Raw genomic sequence first — 11,596 nt, forward strand, 5'->3', positions numbered from 1 at the left:
CGAGGCTCACCGAGCAAGAGCACTTACCTGAGGCCACGCTGGTGGCCACCGAGCCTTCCCAGGAGCCCATGACCTTCAGACCAAACTTCTCTTTGGACTTGGCCCGGCCCCCAAACCAGGAGTATCTCTTTACTTCTTGTGCTCTGGGCACCTCACTGGATTCACCTTAATCGAGACCCTGTAAAAAACAGTGAAAGTCACCCCTACTCACCACCTGTTCACTCACACCCACTGCTCCAGGCTTCCGGGGACCAAGAGAGCACCTCTCTGGGGCTGTGCACCCCACTGTCCCACGGAGAGAGAAGAGCGGGGGAAAGGCGGGTGGTGGTGGGGAGGTGTGGGTGTCTCCATGGCTTCCTGCCAGCCTTCAGGTGGCGCCCTTGCGCCGCGGAGCCGCACGAATCGGTGAAGCCCGTGGGGACCTGAGGACCAGGTCCTAACTGGGGGCCGTGTGCTGGGCGAGAGCGCGGAGGGCTGGGGCGGGGAGGCCGGTCGGAGACAGGCATAATCGGGGCTCCCCTGCGGGGGAGACGGGCAAGCGGCGGGGGAGGGGTCCTCTCCAGCAGCCACCCCCACCTCCCAGGCCCCGCCCCTGCGCCGGGCCCCTCGCTCTGGAGCCTCAATCCCCCCGATCCGCAGACAAGCCCTAAGAGAGGGGAGAAGGATGGCGCTATGCCCCCCTCTCCGCGCCCCCATCTGTCTCCGGCCTCCCCATCCTTCCCCACGCTAACTCCCCGGGCGCCTTCGCCGGCCGCGGGCGGAGCTCGATCCGCTGCGCTCGGCGATCCCCGGCTCCCTCCCCTCCCCGCGTCCCTCCTCCCCGGAGCCCCCAGCGGCGGCCGCCGCCGCCGCCTCCGAGCAGCCCCGCGGCGCGAGCAGGTACGTGCGCCCCGGCGGCCGCGGCTCCGCGCCGGCCCGGAGGGGCGGGAGCGGGAGGCTCCGGCGGGGGCGGCCGGGCCCGCGCCTCCCGGGCTGCGGCGCAGCGGAGCCTCCGGCGGGCGGGCAGGCGGGCTCGGGCTGCGGGAGGCGGGTGGGCGTGGGGAGGACGCGCCCTCGCCTGGGTCCGCGGCCGGGGGCGCAGAGCCGCCCGGCAGGGAGGCGGGGAGGACACCGCACAGGTACGCGCGCGGGGAGGGATGCGGGGGCGGCGGGAGGCGGGAGGAGGCCCGGGGCGGGGCGGGCGGCGACGGAGAGCTGGCCTGACCTCGCGGCCCGGCCGAAGGACACGCAGCCAGGGGACCCGGGAGCCTTGGGCGGCCAGGCAGTCCTGCTGCGGGCGCCGCTCGGCCCGGTGCGGTGGGTCCCGGACCGGCCGCGGTCGGGGTCAAGGGCAGGAGCAGGGGTGTGAGCGGCGGGCGGAGGACGGCCGGGTGCTGGCGCTGCCTGCGCGGAACTTTGGGTGCAGCAGCGGCGTGGACCCGCGTGTGCATCTGTGCGCGCCCTGAGTCTTTGTGTACAACTCGTGCGTGTGTCTGCCGGCTGGGTTTTGTGAAGCTTCATCCACGCCGGCTCCACGGCCGTCTTTCCGCGTGTTGGTGCGCGCGCGGGCAGGTGGTGGTGCAGGGCCCCGGCGGGTCTGGCGTAGATCTTAGCATCCTGCGGGTAGTTAACCGTGTGTGTGTGTGTGTGTGTGTGTGTGTGTGTGTCCAGCCTTGTCCCTTTGGGGTGTGATTACCTGTGTGACCCGTGAATCTGTGGGTCATACAGTGTGGCTTCCATGTCTGTGGGTGCTGCGGGTGGAAACGGTCCCTGGGGGGTGACTGTAGAACCGGGGTGTGCCCTTCCGGTCTTGCGGGACTGCAGGTGAAACCCGAGTGTCTCTGGTACAGCTGCCCGAGTGAGCAGTGGCCTCCAGCATCTTAGTCCGTTTGTCTGCTCCTCCTTAGGTTTTGGGTTATTGACTGGGCACGTGGGCATCTCTGAACTGTGGTGTGTGTGAGAGAGAGTCCCCCTTTTTCTCTGCCCTCTTCCTAACTCTGGCATCCCGAGGAGAAAGTTTCGGGTTCCTGCTGGTGAAAGCCCTGCTGCCAGAATTTGGGTGCCCTGGATTTCCCCTGGGATGTGGAAGCATCTGTGTGCCAAGCTGGGAGGGCGGTTCCTGGCCACTGCAGGAGCTGAGCTCTCTGCTGGAGAGGGCTGAAAACGGGGTGGGGTGGGGGCAGGGCGGGGAGTGGGGGGCACATCTGGACATCCACTGGGCAGCAGCTGTCATCAGCAGTCCCTGTGTGTGCTGGGCACTCAGGGAAATGCTTTTGCTGCCAAGAGTAGAAAAGCCAAACAATCTCTCTCTCCTCTGGGTTTACTGGGAGTGGGAACCGTCGGGCGGGCCTGCCTGGAGTTGGCCTCTCCTATCTTTGTGTGGGAGAGATGGTCTCCCTGGGCAGCTTGCCAAGCCTCTCCTGGGGGCTGCCCGTGGTCTAAGCCCTGGGCAGGGGGCTGGGGATCCAGACGGAATTCACACACATCCCTCCCTGCCCTCCAGCTGCTCATAGTGGCTGACAAATAGTGGGAGGAAGTCGAGTCTGGAGTGAGGCGGGTGGAATGAAGCCGCTGCCGCAGGAGTGGGTGGGTTCGCAGGTGATAACAAGGACCTGTGCTTGCCTTCGGGTGCCCACGTGCACGCCGTGGATCCTGGCCACGCCCTGTCACATGGAGATAGTAGTTCCTGCCCTCGGGGCCCCGAGGGAAGTGCCCACGATAGGGCCCAGCAGCGGTGTGGGTGCTCAGGAAACACTAAAGTGGAACTCGGGAAAGAAGAATGTGGTGACAGAACTGGGTTGTAAGTGGAAACAGGCTTTGTGCTCAGATGAAAGGCTCTGTGTGAGCTAAGAGGTGTCCGACACAAGTCCATGTTGGGGAAAAGATCAGAAAGATAGAAGGACGTGTCTTCCTGCACTGAGGCTCTTTGAGTTTCATTTATTCACTCATTGATTTCATTCAGTTTTCACTTCATTAACTTACTCATACCTCCCCCTCCCGCCCCATCTTCCCCCCCCCCATCTATCTCACACACACACACACACATACATACACACACACACACACACACACACACACGGAACAACATGAACTGGAAAATAAATTCAGACATGCAGAAACATCTAGAATCATGTGTATGGGTGTATGTAGATACACCAGAGCGGGTGACCCACTCTGCAACTGTGTGTGTGTGTGTGTGTGTGTGTGTGTGTGCACGTGTGTGTCTGTACAGCCTGGGCCCTGGGTGTCTGTGCTCCCCGGACATCGGTGTGTGGGGAGCAGAGTAGTTCTGCTTGTGCCCGGGAGTTTTACATGCCAGGTGGGGAAGGGGGCTTCGATGGGGCCTGTGGGAAAGGGGGGGGGGCGGGCAGCACTGAATCTGCTGACGGGAGGCCTCCATCGCCTCCAGCTGAGGTGTGAGGAAATGGGTGCCTAGGGCGTTGAGACTCTTCACTTTATAAGAGAAGCCAGGAATCTAAAACTTAAAATGTAAAATATTTTGCTTTTTATATATTGGCAAATACTTCACCAAAAACAAATGAACAGAGCAGAAACAAACAAACGAAAACCCCAAAAACTTCTGTGAGCCACAGTTGGCCCATGAGCTATAAATTGATGTCCTTTGGCAGGAGGCACACGTGCTGTCTGCCTGTCTGACTGCGGGAGTGTGTTCTGGTTTGGGGTGGGATACCTCCTCTTTGAGCAGAGTGCTCCCTTTCCCCCTCCCCCTCTATCTCCCATCTGCAGTCCTCAGCTAGCCCCCTCCAACCCCCAGCTTTATCTCAAAGCTTTTGGCTTTGACTTCAGCTGTGGCTCTCAAGTACGCTCCTTCCTCCCAATCCCTATCCATGCCTCCCCTGACCACATCAGAGTCCTCCCTAGACCCCTGGCCTCCACCCAGCAGCCAGAAAGAGCTTTCCGAAACCTAGGCAGATATCAGCACTCCCCGTCCCCACACCTCCCCTCCCTGACTCCTCGGCCTGGCGTGTAGAGTCCTTTGAGAGTGGATTTCCAGCTGACCTGTGAGGTGCCCCGTCCCCCTACCCCCAACTCGTCCTCTCAGATCTGGCTCAAAACCAACAGCTTCCAGAATCTTCCCTGACTTGCTCCTCTTTGTTCCCACACCACCGCCGTCACCTCTATCCCTCCCCTGCTCCTAGCCATCCTCACTTCATCACCTTAGTGTCTGTTAATTGGACTGGCTGGGGCCTTACATGCATTTTGTTATGAGATCCACAAGTTGACCCTGTGAGGGAGGCACTTTGCTTATTCCCACTTCACAGATAAGAAAACTGAGCATGGAGAGGCCCCATGGCTTGCCCAGGCCCAGGTGGTGAAGCTGGGATTTAAAACCTGATAGCCACTGTGTCTACATTCCCTCCATCATAAAATAGCCCGTCGCTGATCCTTACTAAGCATGAGAGCTTTATATGGATTATCTCTACCCCTACATCAGCCCCATTAAGTAAGGGAGGGGTAGTAGTACTGCCACTTAATAGATGGGGAAACCGAGGCCCAGAAAGGATACATGAATTGCCCAGAGCCACTTGCCAGCCAGTGGTGGGGCAGGATAGGACCGCCCTGCTGTCTCTGTCTCATTCCCACCTCCCCTCTCTCTGGCAGGCTCCCCTGTGGGAACTGTGCCTGGCTCAGCTGCACATCCCTTGGGGTCCAGGGTGCTGTCCAACACCAGCAGGATCTTGGTGGAGGTTTGCTAAATCCTACTGACTCCCTGTTTTCTCTTCCAGCTGCCAAGGGGCCAAGGGATGAGCTGGGGCCCTCCTTCCCAATGGCATCGCCCCCTGGTCTGGAACTGAAGACACTGAGCAGTGGTCCCCAGACCCCAAGGAGAACAGCTCCTCCAGGCCTCGTGGCCCCATCCAGGCGGGGTGTGGAGAACGCCTGCTTCTCCTCAGAGGAGCAGGAGACCCATTTCCAGAACGCTGGGGACATCAGGCTCAGCAGCTCCCCCAGCCCTCCGGGCGGCGTACCCTCCAGGCCCCGGTCCCAGCGGGATGACCTGTCCCTGCATTCGGAAGAAGGGCCGGGCCTGGAGCCCGTCAGCCGCCCCGTGGATTATGGCTTTGCTTCTGCTCTGGTTTTCCTGGTGAGTGGGATCCTCTTGGTGGTGACAGCGTACGCCATTCCCCGCGAGGCCCACGTCAACCCGGACTCGGTGACGGCGCGGGAGATGGAGCGGCTGGAGATGTACTACGCCCGCCTGGGCTCCCACCTGGACAAGTGCATCATCGCGGGCCTGGGGCTGCTCACGGTGGGCGGCATGCTCTTGTCCGTGCTGCTGATGATCTCCCTGTGCAAGGGCGAGCTCTACCGCCGGCCGACCTTCGTCCCCTACCGGGGCTCCAGGAAGACCTATGGCTCCATCAACCTGCGCATGAGACAGCTCAGCGGGGACGGGGGCCAGGGCCTGGTGGAGAACGAAGTGGTCCAGGTCTCAGAGGCCAGCCGCACCCTCCAGGGGTCTTAATCAGGAGCTCTCCTGATCTGGAACCCGAGGCTACAAGCCCCCCCAAGGCCTGGGGTTTAAGGCTGAGCTCCACCCAGGGGCCCGGGGCAGGAGTCTTGGGGGCTGGAAGGGGAGGCCAGAGCCTGGCTCAGGCTCCCCATGCGGAGGGTGGCCCCCTGCTCTGTTTTGTCGCTTGAGGTTTTGTATACGTTTTGCTCGGAGATGGCTTCTGCGGCTAAAAATACAGAAGTTCAGAAACGGCTGCCCTTGGAGGATGAGGTTTCTTGGCATTTCTGACAACGGAGAGCAGTTTGAAAGGCTGCCCATCCTGTTCCTCATGCCCTGGGAAATTCCAGAATCTCTGTATACAGTCCTCAGCAGCGAAGTGTGGGTGCTGGGCGACTTTGGAGGGACCCCCCTCAGCCCTGACCATCTAAGGTGGGAGGTGGCTTCACAACGAGAGGAGAAGTCAGCACTGGGGTGACCCTCCCCGCTGCAGGCCTCTGCCCCCTGCCAAGTGAGGGTTGGATTGGACGATCCCTTGGGCCCCTCCAGTCCTGCCCTGGGATGAGCCCCTTCAGGGAGAAAGCTGTTCGGCAGGTCCTGGCCATTCTCTGTGCCATTTTCCTGGGCCACTGCAGGAGCTCTCACGGTCCTGCTCAAGTTCCCTAAGCCTCCCGGTGATGCCAGGTTAAATCCAAAATCTGCTGCAGCCTGGTGCTGGTCTTGCGATTGAATTTCCTGCAGTGACCAGATCTTAGCACACGTTTCACAAAGTCAAGTGCACAGTTTTCACCAACTCCCTGAAGAAGAGGTGCCTCTTAGGCAAGAAAGGGTGAGGGCTTTGCTGGGTTTCTGTGGACACGAGGTCGGCCTGCACTGCCTCCCCCTCCTCCCTAGTATTTCTCTTGGGCCTGACTTTATTCTGATAGAAGAAAATTTTTATTTATTTATTTATTTATTTATTTATTTATTTATTTATTTATTTTAGTGCTGAATTATAATCTCCCCCTCTCCCCCAACCCTTCTCAGCAGTAAAGTGTAGTCCCAAAATATCTGGGGAGAAGTCAGGCACATTTGGGTGGCCTGGAAACTCCAGCCACGCTGGTCACCGTTTGTTCGTTTCTCCTGTGGAGTGTTTCCAGGCTCTGTCCAGAATCTTTTTAAACTTCTGACAAGAAAGGAAGTGAGTTCCAGGGGGCAGGGAGATAGAGGTGTCTGAGCATGAGGGGAGACATTGTCCGGTCCGAATGGCCCGGAAAGGCTTTGAGAGGACATGCCTTCTAGGCCACGGGTGGGAAGACCCTAAAGGGGCCATTTCAGTGAGCCCCCTGACTCCATGCAGGTCCTGCATAACTCCGTCTCCACTGGCCGTGGGGGGTCTTGGATCCTGACGGTCTCCTGGGGGTGGGCATGTGGGGTGGGTAGGGGGTCTGTAGGCTGGAGCAGCCCTGATTAGAGCTGTAACGTGAGCCTTCAGTCTAGTGAGTGGAACATCTGGGCAGTGAATGTCACAGCTTCTATGGAGGATCAAGTGTCTGCCCCTGCCAGCAGGTTTGGCCAGAAGCAGAGGGCTAGGGGAGGGCTGAAGGGCACAGGGCTGTTCAGCTTGGCCTGCCAGGTGCTGTTCCTGGTGACGAAGGGATGTGGTTTGAAAAGAACAAAGCTTCAAGATGGAGAAAGATTCACAAGTCAGGGCTTCCGCCACTGTGTCCGTTTCCGCTGGGCTCCCGGCGAGGAGTGGATGCACAAAGTGGCATGAGCCATTCCAGGGAACCGACAGTAGAACTGAGCATCCCACATGATGAGCTCAGGCCCTTTGAATTCATGATGATGATAAAAACACAAAGCCAAGCCATATGGATTCCTGGGGTGGTGGGGGACTTATTTGGAGACTAAACCTGTTGAGTAGATGCACCTGGGATTATCAGTTCCTGTAGCTCAAGTGCAAGGAATTGTATTTAGGAGCTAACTCAGAAGATAAAGTCCCAGGAATCTCAGGTTTTCTCTAAGCCAGAGGAGCCTGCTTTGCATCCTAATGCAGAAATTCCTTTAGAAAATGCGTGTAATGGATCGAGGCAGTCATTACCTTGTCAGTGAATTAAGAAAACCTGTGAGATGCCAAAAACATTTCTCCACGATTGCAGCTGTGGATGAGAAATGAGGTTAGGGAGGAGTCAGCAAGAAGAGAAGCATCGGGTGCTGAGGACCGACTGCAGGCGTTTTGGGGGTAGGTGCGGAGTGGGCCCACAGGACCCTGTGGTCACTGGAACGGCCTCACCTCCAGGAACTGCCTCTCCCACCAGACATGCTACGAGGGCCGCACGTCTTACTTTTCCTGGTGTGTTAGAACAGATAGCGATGTGGGAGTTGGGAAGACTGGGGTTGAACCCAGGCTCTGCTCTTCACTGGCTGTGTGACATTAGGCAAGTCGCTCCACCTCCGAGGGTATTGTTTTCTTTATCTGTGAAGTGAGAAGAATGAAAGCTCGGGCTCAGGGAGGAGGTAAGAGATGAGATAGAGACCTGCGTGGAATGAGGTCTGGTCAATGCTCGAGCTCCTTCCCGCCTCAGTTGGAGATAACTGGATTAGGCCTAAGACCTCAGGGTCAACTGTCTGCTTTTCCCCTCTCACACCTCCTCCTACCCACCCGCAGATCTTGGTTCTATCTTCAGACTCTGTCTGCTGCCCACCCTCTGCCCCTGATTCAGCCTCCACTCTGTAGCCAGATGAATCCTGTTAAAAGGCTAATTGGAGCAGGTCACTCCTCCGCTCTGAACCCTCCGATGGCTCCCTCTCACTCCGGGCAAAAGCAGAAGTTGTTGCCCTGGCCAGAGGAGGGTTTACCGGGAAGGGCCCTCACGTGCACAGGCTCCAAGGTCCGGAGTCAAGTTTTTGTTTGTAATTTTGATTTTTAAAAGGATGACCTCCTAAATTGCCTAAGTTTTAGGTCCCCCACACCGGGGTCTGGCCTTATAATCCTATATAATAAAAGTCTAATATGCAAATTGTCCCCTTGGGCGGTTGTTCGATCAGGAGTTTGACTGCTCGCTATGATGTGTGCTGATCACCAGGGGGGCAGCATGGAACATGGCAGGTGTAGGCGATGCACTATGACCTCTCACTGGCTACTTGGGGGTGGGGGTGATGGGAAAGAAGGTGCAGTGAGAATGCAGGGTGTCTGCTGAGCTCACTCTCACTCCCCCTGCTACCCTCCCCCGGGACACCCGGGCTTGCGCCGGGAAGTCTCCCTACCCTCGCCCCCACCCCCGAGGCCTTCTCCGGGTGAGTTGGGCCACAGCCACTGGTTCCTGCGGCAGCGCCTGGACTGTAGGGGCTGGTCCCAGTGGGTTCACACAGGAGGTGGTCTGCGAGGAGAGAGCACGCTGTCTGCCCAGCTTCTGTGTGGTGTTATTGGGCGGCCTAGAGGCCACGCTCAACACTGCATGGTGTGGGGACTCGGGCACTGTGACTCAGGCGGAGGGAGTGCATACAGGGGCCCGAGGTCCCAGGTGCTGCCCGGGGCCTAGAGGTCACCTGGGAACTGCCCTTCCATGCCAGATGCTCATGCTTCAGTTGCCAGCCAGGCCATTATCACTCCCTTCCTTGGGAATAAGCATCACCTTCTTAGTGATTTTATTATTTATTTATTTATTTATTTATTTATTTATATGTTTCTTTTAAAAAAAAATCTTTATTGTTGAAAGTATTACATATGTTCCCCTTTCCACTCCAGCCAGTCCTGCCCCCCACCCCAGGCCTTCACCACCTTATAGTCTGTGTCCTTGGCTGGTGCATATATGCATACAAGGTCTTTGGTTGATCATCTCCTACCCATCCATCCCCACCTCTTTTCCCCTCCCCCGGCCTTCTCTCCAAGATTCCACACTCTGTTCCATGCTTTCAGATATCTGGATCCGCTCCATCCATCAGTTTATTTTGTTAATAAAATTATGGGGATTCTCTTTAAAATGTCCTCTTCCTTCCATGTATGCACCTACACCTACACATACATGCACACCTGCAGGAGTACATGCCTGTGCATGCATATGCACTCACATTGTGCATGAACACACACACACACACACACACACAGCTCTCCATGGTCTGACCTAGCTCAGAAGCCAAGGACATGTGCTCTTGCAGCAGCTCCCAGCCAGGGCGGCCTCTGGACTATGGATGACGTTTTCTCTTTCTCAGAAGCCACAGGCCTTGCAGCTTTCAGGATGCTAACTCACAGCAACAGTCTCCTCTCTCCATACTAAGCTGCTCTCTCTATCCTTCCTGCTCCCTGATGGGTGGAAGCAGAGAGATGTCCAGGGAGCATTTTCTACCTGGAATTCGGTGTGGTTCTCGACTGGGAACCAGGTGAGCAGGGTCCTGCAGGCCACCCCTTCCCTGTAGGCCTTTGTGCAAATCATTGCACCTCCCTGGTCCTCCGAATAAAATTGGGAACCTCCCCACCTGCCTTCTCTGGGGATTGAGGAGAATGGGGAACCAAGCAGAGGCTCTTTAAAGCTACGGGCATGTTACCCTGTGTCTGGAGAGCTTCGGAGGGGTATGAGGAGGGGAGGAAGGGAGGCATCACTGAGACACAGGCGGTGGGTTTCTGTCTATAGGTTCTGTTTGGGAGGGAAGTGGGGTGTCGGTGGTACTGATGAAGTCAAGGAGACACCTCCAGCTGCGTCTGCTGGTTTCCCTGGGAGAGAATGGGCTTCACTTGTCCACGGGGAGGTGAACTTCAGCTAAGGGAAGGAGAAGCTTGCTGAGACCTGCCTGGGCTGGAGTGGTAGGTATGTTAGCATTTACTGTCAAGTGCTGGGTATCTTCAGGGATAGAGTAGTGGAGCCAGGCAGGATTCAGTCAAGAGGCTCTCCAAGCTCCCAACTCCCCTCCTTTGAGAAAACCAAATGCCCCAGTGACCAGAGCCTGGCGAGAGAGAGTAGCACCCCGGGCATGCTGTATCTTCTTGTCTTTGGTCAGAACACCCTCTTCCTCACGTCATTCTTCTTCCTGGGCCGGGTTGTTAATGAGCAGATGGGAGGGCCCAGGGTAGCTGAATGGTGCAGAGGATGGCAAGACCATCGCCTCCCTCCTCCTAGGAGGCCAGGCACTTCTGAGCTTTCTGAGTGACTGGGGGCAGGGCCCGTTATGGAGGTGGTCCAATGGGGACCATCCATCAGATAAAAGTACAAAGGCCCTGCAAGACTCTGGAATCTGATTCCCTGGATGCTTGGTGGCTGCTTAATGCACTTGAGCCTCTGTTTTCTCATCTGTGAAATGGGGGTGGCTAATAGTGCCTTCCTCATAAGACATGGTGAGCAATTAATGAATTGGCACCTGCAAAGCACTTAGCACAGTGCCTGGCACTTCATAATCCCTCAATGTTAGCTATTCCCGTCCATCTGTCCATTCACACCTAATCTGCATTCTTCCCTGGGCAAGGCACCATGGGGCAAATGGCACCTGCCCTTGAGTTGGTCACAGGCCATCTAGGGAAACAGGACAGTGCCCAGTAGGCTGTGTGTGTGTGTGTGTGTGTGTGTGTGTTGGGGGTGGGGGTACAGAGGAAGTACAGGATTGTCTGATTGAATTGGGATTAGAAGAGGCTTTTGTGGAAGGGATGATATCTAATAGGAATCTTAAAACAGTGAGGCAGTACTGGATGAGGGGGGCAGGAAAGGTATTCCAGGCAGAGGAACAGCATAAACAGAGGCTGAGGGGCATAAAACAGCCCGGTGTGTATTGGGGAGAAGGAAGCTGGGAGGGAGGCCTGCGGGTTCTGTGCTGGAGTATAGAGATGAGGCATTCTGTAAGGCAGGGGCATCATCGTGGGAGTTTGCATTTCATCATTTATAGAATGGGGACGACCAGTCCTCAACTCACTGGGTTATGAGGACTCAAGTTCTTGCTGGTTCAGCACCTTGCACAGGGCCCAGTATGTGCTGAGGCTCAGTCAACCATTATGGTTGCTTGCAGATGTGTGTGGCAGGAAGACTTTGGAAGCCAAGTGTATTGAAGAGGTGACATTGGCACTAGGGAGGCCAGTCCCTGGGACTGTGGTCTCCAGCTGCAGCCAGGGAACTGACCTCAAAATCTAGGACTCCATCTCGGCAGCCTGTCCCTTCTAAGCATCTGAGCTGCCAAGGC

The 11,596-nt window shown here is 57.0% G+C and overlaps 1 protein-coding gene across 3 annotated transcripts; it reads left to right on the forward strand.

The window, feature by feature from the left end:
- Positions 1-503: 503 nt before the first annotated feature.
- TMEM74B (transmembrane protein 74B) lies at positions 504-8,490 on the forward strand. 3 transcript variants are annotated; one of them, XM_084888955.1, is made up of 2 exons: positions 504-879; positions 4,728-8,490. In XM_084888955.1, exon 2 carries the CDS (start codon positions 4,769-4,771, stop codon positions 5,465-5,467), a length of 699 nt encoding a protein of 232 aa, XP_084745081.1. In that variant the 5' UTR covers positions 504-879; positions 4,728-4,768; the 3' UTR covers positions 5,468-8,490. The 3 variants fall into 3 exon arrangements, with proteins under 3 accessions (XP_084745081.1, XP_084745083.1, XP_084745082.1); XM_084888957.1 differs by lacking the exon at positions 504-879 and adding an exon at positions 1,194-1,291; XM_084888956.1 differs by lacking the exon at positions 504-879 and adding an exon at positions 1,264-1,296.
- Positions 8,491-11,596: the final 3,106 nt, after the last annotated feature.

The sequence above is a fragment of the Pipistrellus hanaki genome, assembly GCF_964339955.1.
Source record: "Pipistrellus hanaki genome assembly, chromosome: 6".
Taxonomy (NCBI): domain Eukaryota; kingdom Metazoa; phylum Chordata; class Mammalia; order Chiroptera; family Vespertilionidae; genus Pipistrellus; species Pipistrellus hanaki.

Bases quoted from the DNA above. Each gene is read 5' to 3' on its own strand.
- TMEM74B (XM_084888955.1), top strand. From the start codon at position 4,769: ATGGCATCGCCCCCTGGTCTGGAACTGAAGACACTGAGCAGTGGTCCC.